Source organism: Chiloscyllium punctatum, chromosome 32 (genome assembly GCF_047496795.1).
Source record: "Chiloscyllium punctatum isolate Juve2018m chromosome 32, sChiPun1.3, whole genome shotgun sequence".
In the NCBI taxonomy this organism is placed as follows: Eukaryota; Metazoa; Chordata; class Chondrichthyes; order Orectolobiformes; family Hemiscylliidae; genus Chiloscyllium; species Chiloscyllium punctatum.
Genome location: NC_092770.1, coordinates 42,640,452 through 42,667,747, shown reverse-complemented (window position 1 = coordinate 42,667,747; position 27,296 = coordinate 42,640,452). Strand labels below are relative to the sequence as shown.

General features: G+C 41.5%; 1 protein-coding gene across 2 annotated transcripts in view; it reads left to right on the top strand.

Moving 5' to 3' along the window:
- The window catches only part of b4galnt3b (beta-1,4-N-acetyl-galactosaminyl transferase 3b), a 199,931-nt gene that overhangs the window by 118,352 nt on the left and 54,283 nt on the right, over positions 1-27,296 (top strand). For both annotated transcript variants that reach the window (XM_072552183.1, XM_072552184.1), the window contains 5 exons: positions 4,581-4,676; positions 6,634-6,724; positions 14,149-14,249; positions 16,168-16,235; positions 25,329-25,407. In XM_072552183.1, the coding sequence (XP_072408284.1) occupies positions 4,581-4,676; positions 6,634-6,724; positions 14,149-14,249; positions 16,168-16,235; positions 25,329-25,407 (435 nt within the window). The remainder of the gene's footprint in view (positions 1-4,580; positions 4,677-6,633; positions 6,725-14,148; positions 14,250-16,167; positions 16,236-25,328; positions 25,408-27,296) is intronic.

The following is a 27,296-nucleotide window of genomic DNA, read 5'->3' as shown; positions in this document are numbered from 1 at the left end:
AAATTCACCCTTGCATGCAGCAAGACACCTGACCCACTAGAATGCTGAAGCAATGCTGCAAGGTCAGCAAAACCATCTCTCAGGTGGAAAGCAAAAAGCTTGCACCCGCTGCAGTCTAGGGCAGCCGCAAGAATATCCCTTTGTCCTCTTTTGAAGGCCTCCCTGATGTTCAGGCTGCACTTTATACCTTGACAGGCTGTTATCACACCGCTGTGTGTGTGGGAGCTTGCTGTGTGCAAATTGGCTGCTGCATTTCCCTGCTTTATAACAGTTGCTGCGTCGCACTTGGTGACTATGAAGTGCATTGGAAACACCCTGAGCTTGTGTGAGATGCTATAAAAGCACAGGTTTTATCTTTTTTTTTGGTCCTGATTGCATGCGTGTGTGTGTTCTTCAGTGTTAACAAGTGAATGAACTGGTAGGCAAGGCAGTACATGGTGAAACACTCCTCACCCTCTACCAGAGCAATTGAGTGAATGTTGTAATTCAGTTGAGCATCCAACTTTGCATCAATCTTCCAGCTTAAAGTTTCCCGACACATGCTGTGCCAGGCGTTGGCTCTCTTTCGCGCTGTCCATTTCTTAGCTCCAGCGTCTGCATTGGACTGAAAAATGTCAGGCGTTCCGTGTCCACTTCAGCAGAGAGAATCTTGTCTTTTAAAAGAAAAGCACGCTATCTAAATGGTGAGAGGGTGCAGATCTCGGAGATGCGGTGGGATCAGGGTATCCTAGTGCACGATCGCAGGTCAGTCTGCAGCCACAGCAAGCAATCAGGTAAACGAATATGATGTGACGGTTTATTGTGATAGGCGTTGAATGCAAGAGTAAGAAGGTTATGCTTCAGTAATGCAGGGGCATTGATGAGACCATGTCTGGAGCACTGTGTTTAGGAAGAACTAGCCATTTGGATGCAGAACTGGCTCAAAGGCAGAAGACAGAGGGTGGTGGTGGAGGGTTGCTTTTCAGACTGGAGGCCTGTGACTAGTGGAGTGCCACAAGGATCGGTGCTGGGTCCTCCACCTTTTGTCATTTACATAAATGATTTGGATGCGAGCATAACAGGTACAGTTGGTAAGTTTGCAGATAACATTGAAATTGGAGGTGAAGTGGACAGCAAAGAGGGCTACCTCAGATCACAACAGGATCTTGACCAGATGGGCCAATGGGCTGAGAAGTGGCAGATGGAGTTTAATTTAGATAAATGTGAGGTGCTGCATTTTGGGAAAGCAAATCTTAGCAGGACTCATACACTTAATGGTCTGGACCTCGGGAGTTTTGCTGAACAAAGAGATCTTGGAGTGCAGGTTCATAGCTCCTTGAAAGTGGAGTCGCAGGTAGATACGATAGTGAAGAAGGCATTTGGTATGCTTTCCTTTATTGGTCAGAGTATTGAGCACAGGAGTTAGGAGATCATGTTGTAGCTGTACAGGACATTGGTTAGGCCACTGTTGGAATTTTGCATGCAGTTCTGGTCTCCTTCCTATCTGAAAGATGTTGTGAAATTTGAAAGGGTTCAGAAAAGATTTACAAGGACGTTGCCAGGGTTGGAGGATTTGAGCTATCGGGAGAGGCTGAATAGGCTGGTGCTGTTTTCCCTGGAACGTCGGAGGCTGAGGGGTGACCTTATAGAAGTTTACAAAAGTATGAAGGGCATGGATAGGATAAATAGGCAAAATCTTTTCCCTGGGGTCAGGGAGTCCAGAACTAGAGGGCATAGGTTTAGGATGAGAGGGGAAAGATATAAAAGAGACCTACAGGGCAACTTTTTCACACAGAGGGTGGTACGTGTATGGAATGAGCTGCCAGAGGAAGTAGTGGAGGCTGGTACAATTGCAGCATTTAAGAGGCATTTGTATGGGTATATGAATAGGAAGGGCTTGGAGAGATATGGGCCAAGTGCTGGCAGGTGGGACTAGATTGGGTTGGGATATCTGGTTGGCATGGATGGGTTGGACCGAAGGGTCTGTTTCCATGCTGTACATCTCTATGACTCTATCTGGTTAGAGTTATACCTGACACATAGGAAGGTGGTTGTGGTTGTTGGAGGTTAGTAGTCTCAGCTCCAGGACATCTCTGTAGGAGTTGCTCAGGATAGTGTCCTAGGCCCAACCATCCTTAGCTGCTTCATCAATGACCTTCCGTCCATCATAAGGTCAGAAGTAGGGGTGTTCACTGATGATTGCATAATGTTCAGGAACATTCTTGACGTCTCAGATGCTGAAGCAATCTGTGTCCAAATACAACAAGATCTGCGCAATATCCAGGCTTGCACTGACAAGTGACACGTAACATTCCGCACTGCAAAAATACTAGGCTCTGACCATCACCAATAAGAGACAAACTAACCACTGCCCCTTGACATTCAATGGTGTTACCATCACTGAATCCCCCAATATCAACATCTTTAGAGTTATATTGATCAGAAACTCAAATGGATTCACCACATAAACACAGTGGCTACAAGAGCAGGTCAGAGGCTAGGAATGCTGCAGTGAATAACTCTCCTTATGACTCTCAAAAGCCGGTCCACCATCTACAAGGAGCAAGTCAGGAGTGTGATGGAATACTGCCTATTTGCCTGGACGTGTGCAGCCCCAACAACACTCAAGAGGCTTGATACCATTCAGGACAAATCAGGCCACATGAATGGCTCTGCACTGCCTGCACCACTGGCGCTCAGTAGCAGCAGTGTGTACTATCTAAAAATTCACCAAAGATCCTCACACAGCACCTTCCAAACCTATGACTGTTTCCATCTGGAAGGACAAGGGCAGCAAATATATGGGAGCATCACGACTTTGAAGTTCCCCTCCAAGCCGCTCACCATCCTGACTTGGAAATATATCGCCGTTCCTTCACTGTTGCTGGGTCAAAATCCTGGAATTCTCTCCCTCACAGCATTGTGGGTCAACCCACAGCAGGTGGACTGCAGCCATGCAAGAAGGCAGCTCACCACCAGCTTCTCAAGTGCAACTAGGGACGGGCAATAAATGCTGGCCAGCCAGCGGCACCCACATCCCATAGAATGAAAGAAAAAGAAATCCCAAGATCTAGATTTACATCTACCAAAGAGCTTATGCTCGAAATGTCAGCTCACCTGCTCCTCGGCTGCTGCCTGACCTGCTGTGCTTTTCCAACAATGCACTTTTTGACTCTGAACTCCAGCGTCTGTAGTTTTCACTTTCTCCTTTCTGATGACTCCACTGAGTTGAAGAATACTTTGCAAGACAGATCATAGGTATAAATTCATTGAGTTATTTTGTTCTGCATATTGATAAGCAATGTTTTGTTCACTAACAGGTATTGGAAATCTGTTTATATTTTTTGGGATTTTCCAGGATGCTCAATGTGAGCAGTAGAGCTGTTCATGAGTACCTTTATATGAAAAATCAAGAAACATAGAATCCCTACAGTGTGGAAGCAGGCCCATCACATTCACACCAACCCTCTGAAGAGCATCCCTCCCAGACCTACCCCATCCTTATAATAGCTAACTCACTTAGCCTGCATATCCCTGGACACTATAGGCAATCTAGCATGGTCAATCTTGTGGATGAGATGTGCTTGGAGGGGGCGGGACCAGTGATTGAGAGAAAGCAAATAAAGTCAGAGCTGCTGGGTTAGAATGGGAAATAATATCTATTACCAGGAACCTAGCCTATGCAATGGTCTTGGGTGGCATGGTGGCTCAGTGGTTAGCACTGCTGCCTCACAGCGCCAGAGACCCGGGTTCATTTCCCGCCTCAGGCGACTGACTGTGTGGAGTTTGCACGTTCTCCCCGTGTCTGCGTGGGTTTCCTCTGGGTGCTCCGGTTTCCTCCCACAGTCCAAAGATGTGCAGGTCAGATGAATTGGCCATGCTAAATTACCCGTAGTGTTAGGTAAGGGGTAGATGTAGGGGTATGGGTGGGTTGTGCTTCGGCGGGGCGGTGTGGACTTGTTGGGCTGAAGGGCCTGTTTCCACACTGTAAGTAATCTAATCTAATCTAAACTGCACACTCCACACAGAGTTACCCGAAGCTGGAATTGAACGTGGGTCCCTGGTGCTGTGAGGCAGCAGTGCTAACCACTGAGCCACCATGCCACCCAAGACCATTGCATAGGCTAGGTTCCTGTTAATAGATATTATTTCCCATTCTAACCCAGCAGCTCTGACTTTATTTGCTTTCTCTCAATCACTGGTCCCGCCCCCTCTAAGCACATCTCATCCACAAGCTGCACCACATGCTATCAAAAATTACTTCATAAAGATCTATTCAGCTAACTTGCTTTCCAAATCCCCAGCTAAATGATCACGCAGGTCTTAAACGATCAACTAAAAATTCTGACCATCTCTTCCCTTGTCACCACAAAACCCCTATAATTGACTGCCCCATTTCCAATTTGCCTTCTTTTAAAAGTGGTTGCTGTTTGACTCTATGATGTTCTCTCAGGATTGATGTTCAAGACTATCCAATTTTCAGGCCCCTTCGGTATCTGAATGGCTCTCCTGAATGTATACTACTTAGATCAAGTTAATAAGAACATAGAAACATTCTACTTTGCACTAATCAGTACATTTAATTTGTCTCTTTTATGCAGTTCATGGGACAAGCAAATTTGCACATATTTGAAGACTGGTGTGGCGGTTCTGTTGATCAGCTCAGGAAAAATATTCATTTCCCTCTCTTTCCACATGTGAGTATCTACTGTACCTAAGCCAGTATGAAAATGTTGGGAGCAATAATTGTATTTGCAGTCAGATGGAATTATTGGAATCCTTTCAAATTATTTGTTGTTTGCTGCAACTTCCCTTTTGACACTTTGTTGATACCAGTAACGTCTTAAATCTCGAACCAGTGGTCTTGAATCACTTGTAAGGATAAGAAACATTTTCAGAATCACCATGTTACATCAAAGGATACTGAAGTCATTTTGTATCAATGCAATATTGTCAGATAAAAAGCTTTTATGCAGGTAAGGATTATATCAATATCCAACAACTTCCCATTTGCTTGGATGAATGCAGCCCAACAACATAAATGATGGAGCAACTTCTCCAGGTCAAAGCAATGTTCTTGATCAACAGCCTAATCACCGCTATACTGTTTCTGGGATTCAACCCTAAATTCATTTCTGGCAATTCTTTTCCGATGTGGGATCAGGGTGCAGGTATCCTCTCTGGAGTTAGCCCTCCCACCTTTTGACCACTCCATTCAGAGTGTGGTCAGCTTGAGGAACTGCAGCCCAAGTAATGTTTGTGGAGTCATGTTCCTTCTGTGTGTAAATATAGTTCACAACACCATATTATAATACACTCCAGCATATTCTGAACCGCGAGATAGAATCCCTATGGTTTCTAGAAACAGGCCATATGGCCAAGCAAGTCCACACCAGCCTACTCCAAAGAGCATCCCACCCAGACCCTTTCCCTACAACCCTGAATTTCCCACAGCTAATTCACCAAGCCTGCACACTACAGGCAATTTAATATGATCAATCCACCTAACCTGCCCATTGGACTGTGGGAGGAAACTGGAGGACCCAGCAGAAACCCATACAGACACAGAAAGAACATACAAAATCCATGCAGAAAATTGCTTGAGGGTGGAATCAAACCTAGGACCCTGGTGCTATGAGGTAGCAGTGCTAGCTACTAAGCCACCCGGCCACCCTTGATCCTAGAAAGAATATTATGCCACATAAACAACAAAGCTTGCTGCTAAACCTTTCTTTATCTGACAGTATAAACTTTATGAAGTAGCATAACATTTCAATAAAGAAGTTAATTCATAGTGGTGAAAAGATTATTTGTTCATTCAAAGCATTGCTAAAACTTACCAAAGTTTTGTATCTGACTTTTTAAGCAATTCCAAAGTATGCATCTCTACAGTTTGGTCTGGCACATATTCCAGGCATTTATTACCTATTGTACGAGATTTGATTTCTGATACCTGATTTCAATTTTCATGCTAAAGATAGGAAAATTTCACTTTGCAGAATGATAGAATAATTACAGCACTGAAGATGACCATTCGGCACACCTTGTCCCTGCCAGCTCTCTGGAAGAACAACATTCCTCTTCCATTTCCACCACAATTTCCTAGTAGTTTTGCAATTTTCTTTGCTTCAGGTTTGATCCACTATTCCTTTGAAGATCTGAACTGAATCTGCGACAGTCACTTGATTGAGTGGCCTCTCTTCCTATGTAACCAAGAGTGTGGGTGAAAAAGAATAAAGCAAGAAAAATTAACAAACTGAACATCAAAGCCGTCTAAATAGGTGTTTGTTTGGGGTGGTGAGGAAAATACTAATCCCTTGGAAATGCAAACACTTTTTTCTTGCCTTGAATTGCTTGCCTGTATTAATTCTAGGTTGACAATTGAGGAAATTAAGTCAAGATTGATTGAATTCATAGTTATTGTCCTTTCAGTACATAGAGAAATGTGGAAGTATTTAGTGCAGTATGGATCTAGCTGTCATTTGACAAGTACTATGCTGGCAATACTGACTGACACAGACCACTTTACCTGATTAATATTGCATTCTTGTAAACACCAAAAGAGGACTAATCTTCTACAGTTGTAAATGGGAAGAAATTAAAATGAGTTTGATTTGGTTCCTGATCTCACTGAATTTAATGATATTGTTATAGACACGGACTGTGGTCAAGAAGTTGGCGGTGGCACCAAGCTGGACCAACTATGGACTCAGAATATTCGGCTATATCCATCCCTATGCAGATGGTGAGTCAGTTTCTCTTTCTAGCTTTGTTACTTGTCAACTTATCATCATCGTCATAACAACTCATTTCCTGAATTCAGCATTAATTGAACATTATATGTGAACTGCTGTGGCACTTGCAAGGGACAAGACGTGAATTGCTTTTAAATGAAAGAAAGCAGGCGGACCAGTTTGTTCTACCTTTAATCCAGGCACCATAACAGTTCTTTGCTTCTGTAATATTGTGCTTCTTAACTGTCACATTAACGATGCAGCAAGAACACCCTGCTGTAAGATAGTCTGCTTGCGGTAACTTTGTGTGTCCATTCTGAGTGTCACAACAACACAAAGCTCTTAACTTGTAGGTATTGAAATCTTCTAACCTGTAAGGCAAGTGTTGCTTGGAACCAGAGCAGTTGTGGGAAGGTGGAGTGAGAGAGAAGCAAACACAGAAACCTCTAGTGAGTCTCCCATGCAGGACTTGACTTTCAGCAAGTATACTTGTTTCGTGAGATGCTGTTGAGAAATTGCAGCCAACGTCGTATCCTTATTTGGTTGATCAGGATATATTCAGGTAATAACATGACTGGAGAGGAGAAAATGAACAACATCAACTTCAAGGGCAAGGGAATCTTTCTATTTTTATGCATAAACATGTGCTAATAAGAATATTTGAGTTTCCAGTATCTCACGCACATGTCTGACTTCAAATGAAGTTTTATTATTTTTATCCTTTTGGTCCTGCATTGAAATCAAAAGTGTACATGATTCGTGAATATGTTCTAAGTATAATCCTTTTAAATTGTTTAACTTATTTAGTGGTTTACCAGTAAGCAATCCTTTAATCATTGGGTTAATCTGTTATAAGTCAGTCTGAATTGAAATTAGAGTGAGACAAAACAACATGATACTAAAACCTCTGTTTAACTCTTAAGCTGAAAGAACGGAAGATTTCATGCTCCCAAACAGATGGTTTCCCCTGTTATTATGAGCAATATAATTTAAGGTGCAGAATGGCAAACCATAGAAGGGAAATGTCAATTAACATAAAATTATTTCCAGCTAATTAAGGGCGAGTACTATTGTCAAAAATATTTTGTTCAGGCGTCTTCATTATAACCTTTGTGACCATGTTGATTTATAGAGACATCTCTTAAACAGGCAGTTCTTTGAGAGACATTGCTGGCAAAGAATCATTGCTGTGTTTGTCTGTATACGAAGAGGCACTGCACTTCAAAAGGAAAGTAATTCATTGCATGAAAGGTAGTGAGATAATACAAAGTGCTTCTTTTAATCCTTCACTTAACTAAATTGCTAACAGTCTGCTGCTTCCATGCCACACACAAAAAAAACAAAGATCCCTGAAATGATTAAAGTGAGCACTCCCATATATATTCAGGAACAGTCAATAATCCCCTCAGTTAATCCTTGACTGATCTGTACGAGCTCCTGTCTCTGGTATCTCTACAGTCAAATGTTAAATAATTTTGAGCAGTCTTGACATGTTTGTTTGCAGCTGAGTCTACAAAATGTGCCAGTAGTTCACTGAATGTTGGTCTTTCTACTCAGTGACATTTTGGAAGCGACTGAAGTTAATGCATTGACTGACATTAATCCTCTCATAATTGATACAATTTCTCTTGCTAGATTGTTTCATACTGACAATGATTAAAGTATTAAAGCATTTTCCTTCCTGATACAGCAGAAAAGAATATCTCCCCTCTCAAAACGTGCTTCATTCTTTTCTATCTATAGGTGCTTAAAGGAAGAAAGAGCTAACATAGTACCTTATCATGTCTGAATTGGATCTCAAACCAACAGATGACCAGGAGTTCCCATTTGCGGTTTCTTCTTACAAAGCAACAACCTTATACCAACGTGGTTCCAAAAACAATAAAATAATAAGTGACTAGTCTGTATTTGATTTAACATATCTTCCAAAAAATGACACTTCCTCCAATGTAGCCCCCACCTTAATACTGCACTGAAATGTTAGCCCAAGTTAGATGCTCAAAATAGGGTCTGAATATAGAATTGGTTAGTTCACAAATGTCAATTGATTTAAGATGACACTCCAGTAACAAACTCAATTTAGTAAGACAAACATTAGAAAAATATAACCTTGGTTCTGATCACCTTTTGCAAAAGAAGATTAAATACATGGCATTTTACGTTAGCGCTTCAAGGTATTTTATTGCACAATTATAGAATGTAGGTTAGTGTCTATGATTTATTACACAAAGAGTTGCAGTCACTGCTCTGCCCGAGGAATGAGAACTAGATACTTCTCTATCGCAAGAGGAAGGAAATATTTGCAGCTGAGATGGATTATTTTTGCACTACTTGCTCAGTATTAGCAGAAAGTGGGCATAATCAGAGGCTTAGACAGAAGTTCTTTGACTTCCATCTAAGCAGGGTTTATAAAATGTGTTTCTAGGTTGTGGGCATTGTTGCATTATTGCTTATCCCTAATTGTCATGAAGAAAGTGGTGATGAATTATCTTCATGAACTTCTGTGGTCCATGCAACATAGGGAAACCTACAGAGGTCCAGGATTTAACTAAGTAACAGTGAAGAACCCTGAGAGAGAAAAAAAGAAATAAACTACACTAAAAAAAAATGTGCTTCAGCAAGGACTCTGTGCACTTTTTGTTGTAATATTGAGACTACAGACCATAATATTCGTATGACAGTCATACTGCTTGGTGTAATCAGAGATCTGAGCTCAGATTTTTCAGGGAAATGTCTATTTTTGCAACTTCCAACCTGCACACCTGACCAGTGCATGACTTTGGTTGGAACTTCAATATTCTTTTACAGATTTCAAATTTGCAGTGCAGTCTGGGAATGATGTTGGAGTGTGACTGGAAGATGCATTCGGAGGCACGCTGTCAGAAGTCCATTTCTGTTCTCCAACAGAGAAGCCCAGCTCTTAACATTATCAAAAGGCTCCCTAAACCTCACCCAGCAACCCACACCACTCCATTCCTGCTCAGGTCTGTCATGTCATCCCATGCCAATTCGGATCTCCATGCCACACCTATTCCAGCTCAGAGCCTCCACCCAAGTCAAGCCCCTGTCAGAGCTCTCATGCCATTTTCATTACCCATGAATCTGCCAGGCCATTTCATATCTGTTCAGTTTTCCCCATACTCTATTTACCTTTATCATCTCCCTGTCCTCTCAGGTTTACCCATTCTCCCACTATGCCATATCAAATGATTCATTCCCCTCCCTGATTCCAAGTATCCATCACAGTCACTCACCCAGTATGCATTAGATACTCTCATTATAGTCTCATAAAGCTGACAGTCACTCACTTGAACCATTGTGTGAACAGCCCTGTAAAGTTTGCATCTCGGTCAAGCCGTAATATTATTTTATTTCCTACAACCTGAAACTGAAAGAACAGAATGTCAGTCAAATGAATGAAAGGAGCTGGGAAAGTTATATAGAGTCACAATGTCATACAGCATGGAAACAGAGCCTTCGGTCCATGCTGACCGTGTTGCCAAAATAAAGTAGTCCCATTAGACCAACTTTCCATTTGGGACCTTGTCAATGGCCTTACTGAAGTCCATGTAAACTATGTCAACTGAACTACCCTCTTCAATATATTTGGTCCATATCCTTTCAAACCCTTCCTATTCATGAATTTATCCAAATGTCTTTTAAATATTGTAATTGTACCTGCATCCAGCCCTTCCTCTGGCAGTTCATTCCACGAACCAAACTCTATGTAAAAAAAGGTGCTGCTCATGTCATTTTTAAATCTTTCTCCTCTCACCTTAAAACATGTGTTCCCTAGTTTTGAACTCCCTCACCCTGGGGAAAAGATCCTTGTCATTTACCTTATCTATATCCCTCATGATTTTATAACCCTCAATAAAGTCACCCTTCAGCCTCCTACACTCCAGTGAAGAAAGGCCCAGTCTTTCCAGGCTATTTTTATATCTCAAATGCTTGATTTCCAGCAACATCCTGATAAATCTTTTCTCAACCGTCTCCTTCATTTAACAGGGCAACCAGAACTGATTTACTTTACAACCAGAGTATGTAGTCTGTATATTTAATTCCTTGTACCAAACATGGTTAGAGCTTATCAACACATTCTTCCATATTCTTGAATGCACTATGGCACTTCCTTCAATGAAAATTATACTGTAATCCATTTGTAATATTGATAGATAGTGTTTAACTTATCTTTGCAGAACAGAGCCCTCTGATGAATCCCTGCTTTGAAAACTCATCTACACTATTTTACAGTATCTAATAGTGGCACTTAAAACTGTAGGATTATTTTACCCTTTTTTCCTGAATATTCCAATCTCTTGGCAGCATTCTCCAAGTGGTCACAGACCCTACAAGGAGATGCGTTTTTTTGAAAACTCCTTCCAAAGCCAACACCAACACACAAAGGTTGTGTGTGAGGCAGGGGCAATCCAGTTTTCTTCTGGCCTTCGCAAAGGGCATCTCAACTTCAGACTACTTACAGTGTGGAAACAGGCCCTTCGGCCCAACAAGTCCACACCGCCCCGCCGAAGCGCAACCCACCCATACCCCTACATTTACCCCTTACCTAACACTATGAGCAATTTAGCATGGCCAATTCACCTGACCTGCACATCTTTGGAGTGTGGGAGGAAACCGGAGCACCCGGAGGAAACCCACGCAGACACGGGGAGAATGTGCAAACTCCACACAGTCAGTCGCCTGAGGCGGGAATTGAACCCAACAGAAGATCTTATCAACGTGTAAAAAAAGCCAAATGAAACTGGTATGGGGTCAGGGTGGCAGATGGAAATTAATGTCTGAGCAATTTTCAGCTTCATTGCTAAATGAAAGTGTGGCCTCTGTTCTCTGCAAAATCAGTCAGAGGGATTACGGAGGTGTGCTTGACCACAAGAGAATGACCTAGTGCTGTGAGTGTATGTTTATGGCTAGAATTCAATACCCCTCATTATGCCAGGTTTGGATATGAGGGGCAATTAATTTGAAGGGTATTCAACGTCAGAACTCCAGTGCCTTCCTACCCCACCCAGTTTGGTCCAGAGTAGGAAGGCACACAGACAGCCTCCCTGCACTGATGATACTTCAGGCCAATAAATGAACAGGTCATGCCCAAGGAAAGGCCGCTGTCATTGGTATTCCAATGGAAGGTAGGAGGGTCACCTTGTGGATAGCTTGAAATACACATCCCATGAGATTGCTTCCTGTGAAAGGGTTGGCAAATCGCTCAAGCAAATGTGAAGTTCTTTATTTTCTGAGATCCTTACACACTTGATTCAACTGCAACATGCCAACTTCCGTGGACAAGCAACCAAATTTTATTAAGCACAACACAGTACAAACTTTCTGGAGGAACTTTAACACACACCTCGCAGGGCTTGCAGAGTTGTGTCAAAGCTCTCTCCAAACACAGGAAACAGTCCTTCTTTTATACAAAATCTTTAAATCACAGTTAGTAATGCCCACAAGACAACTCCCAGCCATTCCCCCAGTCACATGCCACTCAAGACACAATGCAGTGACCACCCCACCCCCAGAAACAATGTGATGCAAATCATCCCTCAATGGTCAAATCTGTTGCAGATCGTTTTTTTGTAACTAGAGGGGCATAGTCATCTTCCAACTGTAATGTTCTTATTGTTTTCTGAATAGGAGATGAAAATGTAAATAGTAGGAGATGACAATGTAAATGGCTTCTAAATGGCAAGGAAATGGGCATGTAAATGGCTCTGAATAATAGGAGGTGATAATGTAATTTCTGTAAGTCAGAGGCATCCCACCCTAGTCTTGGGGCATCCAGTTTCCTGCAGGTCAGCAGAGCAAGTTAACTCTTTAATATCACACAATGATACACAGAATTGATCAAGGAGTCCAGCACTGAGAAGCAGGTGAAGGATGGGGTAGGTGGCTATGGGTGGTGGTACGCGACACTGTCTCACTGTCCTTGCTGCCAACTCCCTCTCTTGACCCATGATTCCCATCCTGCAACCTTCAACCTGCCCACAAACACCTAAGACGTGGGGCCCCTCTTGATCCAGGTCTCTGATCAGGGCATTATCAGAAGCTGGCACTGCTCCCAGGAACACTGACATCCACGTAGAGCATCTTCCCATTGACTGACCAGCAGCTGTCGTAATGGTGGCTTTGGCATTGCTGGGGCTCCTTGATCAATAGGGCAACTAATGCTGCATGTTTAAGTGCCTGATGGCCAAAGGCAAGAACATCTATCAGTTCTCCTGCCAATGCATCCAGTTGTAATAATTACATTCTGCCCTCTGTGTGGGTGTGAGGTAAGGATAGAATTTGATTAATTGCAATAATTTTCTGTTTTCACTAAAACACACTTACCAAGTTCAATGCCCATTCATAAATAGTGACTAATTTACTGAGGTGCTAGGGAGTCCAAGAATGGTTACAGCACAGGAGATGGAGGCCATGTGGCCTTGTCATATCCATTCTCAGTGCAAGAGCAATTAACATAGAACCGCTCCCCTATCTTTTCACTGTAGTTCTGCACATTAACAGGCGGGGGCGTTTCCATACATCTGCTGCCCTTGACCTTCTAGGTCAAAGAATTTGGGAAGTGCTATCAAAGGATCCTTGGGTGCTTACTGCGGTGCAGCTCATAGAAAGTCCACGAAGCTGCCACTGTGTCTTGATAGTGGAGGGAGTGCATGCTGACACTGATGGTGATGAATGTGTCAAGAGTGCAGTGCTGGAAAAGCACAGCAGGTCAGACAGCATCCAAGGAGCAGGAGAATTGACGTTTCAGGCAAAAGCCCTTCATCCCTCTCAACTCTAATCTCCAGAATTTGCAGTCCTCACCTTCGCCTGATAGTGATGAATGTTGTACCAATCAAATGATCCATTTGTCAAGCCCATCCAGCCTCTTGAATATTGTTGGAGCCGCACTCATCCAGGCAAGATCAGAATACTCTATCACATTCCTGCTGTGTAGACACTGGTTGGGCCTTAAGGTGTAAGGAAGTGAATTACTCACCACAGAAAGTTTGGCCTCTGACTTTCTCATGTAGCTCCATTATTTATATGGCTGGTCCAGCTCAGTTTCTAGTCAGTAGTAACCTCCTGAGTGTCAATAGTGAAGGGATTTAGTGATGGTAAAGCTGTTAAACATTAAGGGAAAATGGTTAGATTCTCTGTTGTTGGAGACAGTTGTTGCCAGGTACTTGTGTGGCACAAATGTTTATCATACCTTCTTTACTTTTGTAATCTATGCACCATCTTATAAAGCCTTGGATCATTTATGTTTTATTAACTGCTCTCTTGGTCTGTCCTGTAACCTTCAGAGATCAATGTGCTGAAATTGATTTTGCCCAGAAGTGTTCGCCCAGCATGAATGTTTTTAAGATTGGTGGGGAACCAATCTAGGGTCAGTTGATGTTTCCAGAAAAGTAATTAACTATCTTGCTATCTTTAGGTGAATTCCAGTTTGCAGTGGCCTCTGATGATAATTCCGAATTCTGGCTGAGTACAGATGAGAGTCCTTCAAATCTCACACTTCTGGCGAAAGTTGGAAAGGTACAATATCACTGTTTTCCAAAGCCTGCCCACATTAAACGTTTGTTTCACCCTACCTGCAGAAAGAAATTGAGCTGTATCATTTTAATCATATTGGTTCCTTAATAGTCTGTGCATTTTACAGCCAGAAATCCTAGTGATGTGTTGATAAATAGTATCAGAGAGCAGCATCACGACATGGTTTATTCTGTCAACAGCACTGGAGATGATAAACACTTTGTTTATTTTTTTCACAAAATAATGTCAGTGTGTTCACTGTGATAAAAACATTGTGAGAAAACTACAATGTAGTAAAATAATTACAGAATAATTCCTTTGCAAAAGAAATCATATTTCTTATAAAACACAAATGCCAGCATAAAGGGAAAATTCTTTCACTCTCATGCACACATTAGTGCAGACTAACCACAACGACGACATTAGGAACACCATTATCTACCTTTATGCAGTGAAAATGATACTCATGCTTGATCTGATCTGCCCTTAGTTTTTTTTTTAATCCAAGTTAATGCTGACCCTCCAATTCCATATCTCTTCATTTCATTACATGATCCTTTGTACGGCACTTTGTCAAGTATACCTTAAAATCCAGATAGTAAACTTCCAGTTCATTAACATTCTCTATTACTTTATTGGTGGTGAATCGGATGTATTGGTATCCATCTTGCATTGTGGGAGTCACAAGTGGTGCTAAGAGTTCATGGAAGATCTGAGCAGAAGGATGAGAGATAATGGAAAAGAACTGTTATTCTGGGCAGTATCTAACATTTATTCACAGTAAATGAAGACAACAGTTGTATGTTGTTACTTTATTTTTTAGCCCAATGTTAGAGCTGGAAGGGAAAGCAAAGGAGTTGGGCAACATCTGATAAATTCACTGCTAAAACCAATATTGCAAGCAAAGCACTTTTTATTAAATACAACCAGGAAGATCTAATGAGATCCTCCCATCAGCAAACTGGACTGTTATACGTTGATTTGACCTCCCATATGCACCTAAATTATCCAAGCTGTGCAGTTCATGATTGAAATTCAAGAAATTCTGACAGTCTTTATTATCTTTTATGTGAAGAGTATCCCGGAATGCAAAGTACTGGACTAATGGTAAGATTCTTGGTGGTGTAGATGAGCAGAGAGATCTCGGTGTCCAGGTACACAGATCCTTGAAAGTTGCCACCCAGGTTGACAGGGTTGTAAAGAAAACATACAGTGTTTTAGCTTTTATTAATAGAGAGATCGAGTTCCGGAACCATGAGGTTATGCTGCAGCTGTACAAAATTCTGATGCAGCTGCACTTGAAGTATTGTGTATAGTTCTGGTCACCACATTATAAGAAGGATGTGGAAGCTTTGGAAAGCGCGCAGAGGAGATTTACTAGGATGTTGCCTGGTATGGGGGGAAGGTCTTACGAGGAAAGGCTGAGGGGACTTGAGGCTGTTTTCGTTAGAGAGAAGAAGGTTGAGAGGTGACTTAATAGAGACAGATAAGATAATCAGAGGGTTAGATAGGGTCAACAGGGAGAGCCTTTTTCCAAGTATGGTGACAGCAAGTACGAGGGGGCATCACTTTAAATTGAGGGCTGATAGATATAGGACAGATATCAGAGGTAGTTTCTTTACTCAGAGAGTAATAAGGGTATGGAATGCTTTGCCTGCAATGGTAGTAGATTCACTAACTTTAAGTACATTTAAGTCGTCATTGGACAAACATTTGGACGTACATGGAATAGTGTAGGTTAGATGGGCTTCAGATTGGTACGACAGGTCAGCGCAACATCGAGGGCCGAAGGGCCTGTACTGAGCGGTTATGTTCTATGAGATTTTATTTTTAATGAAACAAGAATTGCATACACTAGTATCCCATTTACATTGAAGCAATATACCTGCAAGCAAGCTAACTTTCTCTTTTTTTAACATAGACTGGTAAGGAATGGACAGCCCCTGGAGAATTTGGAAAGTTTCAAAGTCAAGTCTCCAAGCCCACACAGTAGGTATATGTTATTCAACTGGCTGAACAATTTCTCTCCTACGGTTTCTGTATAAGAAAATTTATCTTTGAAAACATGATAGTGAACTACTTTCACAGATGCTGCCCAGGGCTGTTGTCCTTTCACAGACTGCAATTGCTTTTTATGATCATGAAGGTTAAGAGGTATAGTTAGTAAGTTTGCAGATGATACCAAAATTGGAGGTGTAGTGGATAGTGAAGAAGGTTACCTCAGATTAAAACAGGATCTTGATCAGATAGGCCAATGGGCTCAGAAGTGTTAGATGGAGTTTAATTCAGATAAGTGCGAGATGCTGCATTTTGGGAAAACAAATCTTAACAGAACTTATACGCTTAATGATAAAGTCCTAGGGAGTGTTGCTGAACAAAGAGACCTTAGAGTGCAGGTTCATAGCTCCTTGAAAGTAGAGTCGCAGGTAGATACGATAGTGAAGAAGGCATTTGATATGCTTTCCTTTATTGGTCAGAATATTGTGTACAGGAGTTAGGAGGTCATGTGTGGCTGTACAGGACATTGGTTAGGCCACTGTTGGAATATTGCATGCAATTCTGGTCTCCTTCCAATCGGTAAGATGTTGTGAAACTTGAAAAGGTTCAGAAAAGATTTCCAAGGATGTTGCCAGGGTTGGAGGATTTGAGCTATAGGGGGAGGCTGAATAGGCTGGGGCTGTTTTCCCTGGAGCATCGGAGGCTGAGGGGTGACCTTATAGAGGTTTACAAAATCATGAGGGGCATGGATAGGATAAATAGACAAAGTCCTTTCTCTGGGGTGGGGGAATCCAGAACTAGAGGGCATAGGTTTGGGGTGAGGGGGGAAGATATAAAAGAGACCCAAGGGGTAACTCTTTCACCAAGAGAGTGGTACGTGTATGAAATGAGCTGCTAGAGGAAGTGATGGAGGCAGGTACAATTGCAATGTTTAAAAGACATTTGGATGGGTATATGAATAGGAAGGGTTTGGAGGGGTATGGGCCGGGTGCTGGCAGGTAGGACTAGATTGGGTTGGGATATCTAGTCGACATGGACGGGTTGGACCGAAGGGTCTGTTTCTGTGCTGTACATCTCTATGACTCTAAGGTTGTATGGTTGATTGACTTTTGCTAGTACAGGTTATTTTATATTATTATCATTTTATAAGCTGTGGAAGACTTTTTTATTCACTAGTGGGATGTTCCGTTGCTGGCTGGTCCAGCATTTATTGCTTGTCCCTAGAAAGGCCACCATTAGAATAATATGTAAAGATTGTTGGAATTGATGCTGAATAAAAGTGAATGAAATTTGTTTCTGACCCTTGAATGCAAATATATTATTCTTAATGAAGTCAATTTTCAGAAGTACTCTAAGCCTGAGAGCCCCAGTTACAATAGTTCAGTATGAGTGAGAGTACACAGAAGCCTGAACTGTAGTGATGACAGAAAGGGTCTCCAGTGTACTGAAAATGGTACAGGGCCCCGGATTCTGGTAGCTCTGTCACAAAATTCAGCGGCCACCACTCTTGGGGTGGGGGATGGAATATGTGTAGCTTACATATCCAGAAACTGATGGCAGGTACAAATCTAGTTGCCTTCAAAACAGACCTAAATGTGGGCGGCACGGTGGGACAGTGGTTAGCACTGTTGCCTCACAGCGCCAGAGATCCGGGTTCAATTCCCACCTCAGGCGACTGACTGTGTGGAGTTTGCACGTTCTCCCCGTGTCTGCGTGGGTTTCCTCCGGGTGCTCCGGTTTCCTCCCACAGTCCAAAGATGTGCAGGTCAGGTGAATTGGCCATGCTAAATCGCCCGTAGTGTTAGGTAAGGGGTAAATGTAGGGGTATGGGTGGGTTGCGCTTCGGCGGGGCGGTGTGGACTTGTTGGGCCGAAGGGCCTGTTTCCACACTGTAAGTAATCTAATCTAATCTAAAAATAGCAGGAGAATATCTAAAGCTGAAAGGATTATTTGGAGAACCATTTTGGATTTGCCCAGGGACATCTTCTCAATAGACCATTTTACCTTTGGGATAGATCGACTGTCCTTTGGGAATCTTAAGGAGACATGCATGTACATAAAAGTTTATTTGAATCTCCTTGAAACTGTCAAACTGTCAAGGCATTTTCATCTTCAGGTCCTCTTTTCATATGGAATCATTCTGTAGTCCAAAAGAAAGTGTTTACTGTTTCACTTTGTCTGTTGCCAGAAGCCTGCAGACTATCAATATAGCATTTGTATTGCATGGCTGATTTCACAACCTATCAGCTGTCTATAGTTCACAGTTTGATTGACAGCTCCAAACGGTTATGGGAACTTTGAAATGATGCTATGAATGCCTTCATTTTAAGGGGCTAAGAACTTTAATTAAATGCATGGTTTTATAAGGGATTAGTGCTTGAATTATTGTAAAAGTAGTGCATGGGTTTTTATGAATTGGCTATTTTTAAAAATAAGGAGATTGAGTACTTTATTTCACTTTAGCATTTGTCCTGAGGTCTGGGAGATATTGATGGATTGGCTTTAAAAATGGCAAGCAAATGGTAGGTAGGTGGATATAGCTTCCCATGAGTCGGCACACAGTTGATATTGGGGCTAAAAAGAACAATGGGTTTGGACAGAATGGCATGGTTAGCGTGAAATGAGGGGCTTTGGAGTTTTTAAAAATTCATTCATGGGACAAAGGCATCGCTGCTAAGCTGCCTTTACTGCCCATCCCTAATTGCCTAGGGGGCAGTTAAGAGTGAACCACATCGCTGTAGATCTGCAGACCAGATCAGGTAAGTCTGGCAGTTTCCTTCCCTAAAGGAGATTAGTGAACTAGATGGGTTTTTCTGACAATTGACAATGGATTCATGGTCATCATTAGATTCTTGATACCGGATATTTATTGAATTCAAATTCCAACATCTACAATGTGTTGTGAGGAAGAAGCATGGTGATTTCAGGAAGATTTGGACATGCTTCATATGTGGGCAAGAGCATGGCAGATGGAATGTAAAGTAGAAAAATCTGAGGTTATTCACTTTGGTAGGAAGATCTAAGAATATTTCTTAAATGGTAAGAAATTAGAAAGTGTAGATGTGCAAAACAACCTAGATGTCCTTGTCAATATGTCACTGAAGATAATATGCAGATTCAGCAAGCTATTAGAAAGGCTAATGGCATGTTGGCTTTTATCAAAAAAGCATTTGAGTACAGGCCTGGTGAAGTCTTACTTTGAATAAATTCTTTGAATAATAACTTGGTTAGACTGCAACTGGAGTACTGTGTGACATTTTGGCCTCCTTAGCTCAGGAAAGATATTATAGCCGTAGAAGGAGTTCAACAAAGGTTCAGCAGATTTATTCCAGGATGGCATATCCATCCTATGAAAAGAGATTGGATAAACTGCATTCTCTAGAGTTTTGAACAATAAGAGGTGATCTCATTGAAATGTCCAGCATGGGCGGCACGGTGGCACAGTGCTTAGTACTGCTGCCTCACAGCATCAGAGACCTGGGTTCAATTCCCACCTCAGGCACCTGTCTGTGTGGAGTTTGCACATTCTCCCCATGTCTGCATGGGTTTCCTCCGGCTGCTCCAGTTTCCTCCCACAGTCCAAAAAATGTGCAGGTTAGGGGAATTGGCCATGCTAAATTGCCCATAGTGTTAGGTGAAGGGGTAAATGTAGGGGAATGGGTCTGGGTGGATTGCTCTTCGGAGGGTCGGTGTGGACATGTTGGGCCGAAGAGCCTGTTTCCACACTGTAAGTAATCTAATCTAATCTAAAGATAGGTGGTAGGTGCAGATAGGATGAATTTCCTGATGGGAAATCTCAAACCAAGGGCCACAATTCAAAAATAAGGCCATTTAGAACTGCAATGAGGAGAATTGTTTGTTTTACTCAAGAGTTTGGTGAATGTTTGGAATTATCTGCCGTAGGGGGACGGGTAAGGGCAGTCTTTCAGTGTATTTAAAGTAGAGGTTGATTTTTTTAAAAATTATAAATGGTATAAAGGTTATGGGGATAGTGGGTAAAAGATATTGCTCATCCATGATCCTGTAAAATGTCAGAGCAGGCTTGACGGGATGAATGGTGTACTCCTGTTCCTGTGGAAAGTGCTATCTGAGAAGCCTTGGGGGAATTGCTTCCATGGTGCACATTCTGCTACTGAGCCTTGGTGTAAAGGGAGTGGATGCATATGGATGTGATGCCAGCCAAGAAGGCAACTTTGTCCTGAATGGTCATTCCTGATGAAGGGCTTTTGCCCGAAACGTTGATTTTCCTGCTTCTGAGATGCTGCCTGACCTGCTGGTGCTTTTCCAGCACTACTCTAATCTTGTCCTGAATGGTGTCAAATTTCTTGAGTGGAGTTGCACTTATCCAGGCAACTGGGGAGTATTCCATCACACTCCTGAATTCTGCCCGATCAGGTTTTGGGGAATCACGAGGTGAGTTACTCGCTGCAGGATTTGGAACCTCTGAGCTGCTTTTAAAGCCCTGTGGTTTATATAGTTGGTCATTGGTAACCTCTTGCTCTCCTTTATGAACTATGGTTGATCCTCTGCTTGATGATAATGATAGATCGTGGCTGGAAAATCGAAGACAAAGGGAAAGAAAGAAAGGAATTGCAGAAAATAAAAGCCTTTACTTTTTTTAAAAAATGCGATTTTATATAACTACACAAACAGTGACCTTGCTTGTTTTTTCTGGTGGCTGTACATTTGTGAATTTATTTACGTAAAATAATTTGAATAATTTTTAAAAATTTGACATCTTTCACAAAGCACAACTTAGTTAAAAAAATTGACTTTAATATTTCTCAAAGTATGTCTCTGATACGAAAATGTGCAAAATTGGAAAAAAAACTATATTTGAAAGACGATTCCCAGACACTCCAGTGCAGAAGCCTGACCTGCTTCAGTTTTCTTAACAGGTTTGGCCATAATTGATACTGTTAACTTGAGCCATCTTTAGAGTTTTTGCTTATTTATTCATGGGATGCGGGGATCATGGTCCATTTCTAATTGCTCTTGTACGGATTGGCTACACTGTTCCCTTGAAGGTACATGGCTGCACACACGTGCAGTTGCTTCGATGTACTGTACATGGTGATCAGTGTTGGCACACCAATCTGGCACTGGCTTCCAGTTCCGGATGTCCCTGCCACACGCAGAGATCTGTGCAACTGGTAAGAAAGTTAGAGGAAATGCTGATTGGCTGTCTAGGCTATTTCAGAGGGCAGTTAAGAGTCAACCACATTGCTATGGATCTGGAGTCAGGTGTAGGCAAGACTGGATAATGTCAGATTTCCTTCCCTAAAAGACACTAGTGACCCAAATAGGATTTTATAACAGTTGCTAGTTTCGTGGTCACCATTACTGTGATGATCTTGAAATTTTGTTAATTGTATGTAAATTATGCCAGCTGCTGTAGTGGGATTTGAATCCATGCTCTCAAAAATTCAGCCTGAATTACTATTCTAATGATAATACACCATCATCTCACAAACCTTTGGTAATGTTGTTTTTGCCTCTGTGTGGACGTGGTAGCAACCTTCTAATAACTAGATAATAGAGTGTAGTAATTTGATAAACTGATCCCTTGCAATCAAGATTAGAGTGGTGCTGGAAAAGTACAGCAGGTCAGGCAGCATCAGAGGAGCAGGAGAAATCGGTGTTATGGGCAAAAGTCCTTCATCAGGGGCTGCTCCTCAGATGCTGCTTGACCTGCTGTCTTTTCCAGCACCACTCTAATCTTGATTCTAATCTCTACCATCTGCAGTACCCACTTCTGCCTGATCCCTGGCAATCTCAACTGCACTGAATTAGAGTGGCATTTATACTTGTCTATAGCAGTATCTGTTACTCTAAAAATTTTAATAATTATTCTTATTAGCTACCAAATATCAGCATACAGGCCTTATAAATATTCTGCCACTGAAATCACAGGATGTTACAACACTGAAATTGCTCATTTTACTTATCACAACTAAATAAGAGCATAAATGTTGACCTCGCTCTGACTTAGTATATTTTGGGATCAACTGTGCAGATTTCTGCAACAAGCAGTAACTCTTGAGGACAACAGTCAGAAATCTTTCAGTCTATCGATGTATCCAATGAACATTTTGGAACTATTTGCATGTCACAGGGAATTGAGTCTTTGGTGTAAGTCATCAAGAACAACTTGGTGTAAATCAGATCAACTTTAATGTTATTGGTCCATATAAGTAAACACATTAACATCTGTTGATAACAAGAATATTGTTAAGTAAAAGATACACGTGGAGGCTCCAACAATGATCTTAGCCGGGACTTGTAGGGATGGCTTGGAATTTAGATCACAAAACAGGATTATGCAAGGCACAAATGGTGAGGGGAATGAAGAAAATGGACCATGTAAAATGGTCAAGCTTAAAGGTATGCTTGTCAGAAGGAGTGATCACCAATTAATACAATTCTGTCTCTAGGTGATGATTGACAAAGGATCTGCTACTGAAAATTAACATATCTGTCCATTGTGACTGACCTGTTAAGTGCTTTCTGCATTTGTTAGCTTTTATTCCAATTTTACAGCATCTTTTTAGGATTAAGAGTAACATCCTTCCAGTTTTGAAATTGTATTATGTAACCTGATTAAGTAGTGGCTAAGTGTTTAAAGTTGCTTAAGTGCAATTTGTAGCTAGTAGGCAAATAGCACTTTTTTCTGATTAGTTATTATACAGAGAGAATAGAATTTAGTTTCACTCAAGAAAATCATGAGTTTCTGCAATAAATAGTTTTACTACAGCGTCTAAAAGCACTTAAGGTTGCTTTCAAATGGATTCTGTACAAGACTTTAAGCAGTAATCAATGGCAAATGTAATTATGTGCTAAGTTAATCTAATGGCAGTATCTGTCTGCTACTTTCATTACTCTGTAATTCTGTGAGGCAGCACAACCTTAGCTCTTAAGAATTAGGTAATGCATGATAAATGAACTGTCAAAATGGTATGTTTATATGAGGTGATGTAACTAAAATTAGCACAAATGCTGATGTACAGAGTAAGCCAGTGTCCTTTGCATATAAACATATTTCTGTTTTTATGTTCATTGCTAGAGAATGTGTTTGTACCTACACTCCTTGTCTGTGTTGTCATGTTTTGAGGCTGTTTTCTGCTCCCAGGAGGAAAAGGATGGTCTGCTACTCTGGCACTGCAGATCAAAGAATGAGTCCAAAATAAAGACTGAAATAGCTGGAAAAACTCAACAGATCTGGCAACAACAGTGGAGAGAAAGCAGAGTCAATATTTTGAGTCCAGTGACCCATCTTCAAAATTGAACATCTTCTTCTATATCATGTACCAGCCCCCTTCCACAAACATCTCGCACCCAGTCAAGACATGGGCTGCTTTCAGCACAGCCAACCCACTATCATCTACTGATGGTCCCCATTATCAGCTTTTCTTTCTCCCAGGCTTACTATCTACCATCCCTTTCTCTGCCTAACTATCGTTTTCTCTTTCTCTGAGCTTCATTTCCAAGTTTCTTCTCAATCCTTCTATCCCTGACCCCTTCCACCCCTGTCTTCAGCATACATAACACCTTATCCTAGATATTCTAGACACAGTTCTGAAGAAGGGACTGAAGATGTTGACTCTGATTTCTGTCCTCAAATGCTGCCAGCCTTGCTGAGTTTCTCCAGCTATTTCAGTTTTTGTTTCAGATCTTCAGCATCTGTAGTTGTTTGTTTTATTTTAATATGAGTCCATTCTCTTCATGTGACTTTCTGCAACCACCCTGTATTACTGTAATGCCACAAATCATCACTAAAACCTCACCTTCATCCCGGTTGCGTCTCTCCAGTCATTCAAAATTCACCTTCTCCTATCAGCAGTTCCTTCTCTCAATCACCACACATGAGAGTATCTTCCAAACAGAAGAAAAAAGTAAAAGTAGACTAAGGAAGATATATGAAGAGGGAGTACAGACACATTCACCACCTTCCAACATTCACTTCCTTCACCATGAAGCACACAGTCAGTGCTATGCATCATCTACAAAATGTACTGCAGTAACTTACCAAGGCTCTTCGACAACACCTTCCTCCGAACCTGCAATCTTGCCTCGCTAGAAAGAGAAGAACAGTATTTATATAGGAACACTGCCACCTGTAAGCCCCGTTCATGCCCACACCGATCCTGGCTTGGAACCTGACCACTGCTCCTTCCCTGGCACGGGGACAATATCCTGAAACTCCTTTTGTGGGTGCTGGGACTGCAGCAGTTCAGGAAGGTGGCTCACTGCCAGCATTTACAACCTGCTCCCATTTAGTTAAAAAAAATGTATTTAGTATTCTTAAAAATAGCCTCCCTGCAGAAAATCATCATCTTCCCAGCAGAAAATCTCACATCTTCAGGAGCCATGTTTTGCTATTCTGTCCAGTTTGGCAGGAAGAACAGAAAAGCAGGATATTATTTGGACAGAGAGAAACTGCAGAATGCTGTAGAATAGAATGATCTGATTGTCATTGTCCATGATCATAAAAGGTTAGCATGCAACTACAGGCAATAGTCAGGAAGATGAAATGTTAATCTTCATTGAATAGGGGATGGCATATTTCACCTAGAAGGAGGAGACCAACAATTGCAGACAATCCTGACTTGAAACTATATTGTAATTTCTTCCCTAACATTGGGTCAAAAGTCTGAAACCCTCACAGCACGGTTGGTATATCTGGACCACAACAGTTGAAGAAGGTGGTTCAGTTAGGAATGGTCAATCAATGCTGGCCTAGCCAGGAATGCTCTAATCCCCTGAAATATAATCGACATAAAATTTGGAATCTTCCTACAAGTATAAAAGGCTCACACTTAGAATACTAAGTAAATTGTTGGTTTCCTTATTTATAAAGGGACATATCAAAAATGTAGGTAGTTAAGGGAGCTTACTCAACTTGAGTTCTGCGATCTTTTCCAATACCTAAGTTGTGATTTTCCAAAGACATTGGCAATTAATTACTGTATTACATTAAAGGACTAAAATATAATGTACTAGTATTTATACACAGTAATTGATTGTTTCCTCGTATCTTTATTATGGGTGTAGTGTCATGCATTCTTTTCCATTTCCTATCTGTAGGTTGTTATCCTTTAAGAAATATTTCTTTGAGGTACTGCACAAACAAAATGACAAAGGAACAGACCACATAGAAGTTGCAGTAAGTAATTTTGATTTTTTTTTCAACTTTGAAAATTCATTGTTTTTCTCATTTGTAATAGTTTCCTTTTTAGTGAGTTTTGAGAAGATTTGTAGCTCAGGTTGAGGTTCTGGATGTATGTTTGTTTGCTGAGCTGGAAAGTTCATTTTCAGACATTTCATCACCATGCTAGGTAATATCATCAGTGAGCCTTCGGTAAAGCGCTGGTATTATGTCCCCCTTGCTATTTATGTGTTTAGTTTCCTTTGGTTAGTGATATCATAACTTGTCTTAGTGATGTCATTTCTTTTCTTTCTCTTAGAGGGTGGTAGATGGGGTCTGAATCAATGTGTTTGTTGATAGAGTTCCGGTTGGAATGCCATCCTTCTAGGAATCCTCGTGCATGTCTCTGTTTGGTTTGTCCTAGGACGGATGTGTTGTCCTAGCGAAGTGGTGTCCTTCCTCATCTGTATGTAAGGATGCTAGTGAGAGAGGGTCATGTCTTTTTGTGGTTAGTTGATGTTCATGTATCCTGGTGGCTACTTTTCTGCCTGTTTGTCCAATGTAGTGTTTGTTACAGTTCTTGCATAGTATTTTGTAAATGATGTTTGTCTTGCTTGTTGTCTGTTTAGGGTCTTTTAAGTTTATTAGCTGCTGTTTTAGTGTGTTGGTGGGTTTGTGGGCTACCATGATGCCAAGGGATCTGAGTAGTCTGGCAGTCATTTCTGAGGTGTCTTTGATGTAGAGGAGAGTGGCTAGGGTTTCTGGACACGTTTTGTCTGCTAGTTCGGGGTTTGTTGCTGAGAAATCGGCGGACTGTGTTCATTGGGTACTCATTCTGTTTTAATATGCTGTATAGGTGATTTTCCTCAGCTTTTCATAGTTCCTCTGTGCGGCAGTGTGTGGTGGCTTGTTGAAATAATGTTCTAATGCAGCTTTGTTTGTGGATGTTGTGATGATTGCTTCAGTAGTTCAATATTTGGTCCGTATGTGTTGTTTTCATGTAGACGCAGGTTTAAAGTTCGTTGTTCACTCTACTGTGACATCTAGGAATGGCAGTTTGTTGTTTTTCACAAATTCACAAACCAAGAGCCCCCCTCAGACCCATAATCCAAGAATTCACTCCACCCAAGAATTCCTGAACACCATCAAAAACACAAAGAAAGAAGAGAATGATATACTGGTCTCCTTTGACATAACAGCCCTGTTCATATCCATCAACATTAACCTGGCCAAGGAAACACTGACCCACACTATTAGAAGACCCAAAAACACATACACCAAACATCACCAACTTCATCAGCAAGAACAATATCGTCAAGCTAGTTATCCCATGCCTTACCACCCATTTCACCTTCACCAACAAAACCTACAGACAAACCAACGGAATACCCATGGGATCTCCGATATCAGGGTTCTTAGCAGAGGCAGTAATGCAGAGACTCAAACAAACAGCTCTGCCAACCATCCAACCCAACCTTTGGGTCCACTACATGGGTGACACCTTTGTCATCACTAAATGAAACAAATTAGAGAAAACCTTCAAGACCATCAATAATATCCTTACTGGCATAAAATTCACAAAAGTGAAGGAAAACAACAACAAACTGCCATTCCTAGATGTCATAGTCGAGCGAAGAACCAATGGGGAACTTCAAAACAGCGCCTACAGGAAAACAACACATACGGACCAAATATTGAACTACAGGAGCAAGTATCCTAACACCCACAAATGAAGCTGCATTAGAATATTATTTCAATGAGTCACCACACACTGCAGCACAGAGGAACTACTAAAAGCTGAGGAAAATCACCTGTACAGCATGTTGAAAAGGAACTGGTACCCAATGAGCACAGTCTGCCGATTTCTCAGCAACAAAACCAAACAAGCAGACAAAATGTAACCCTAG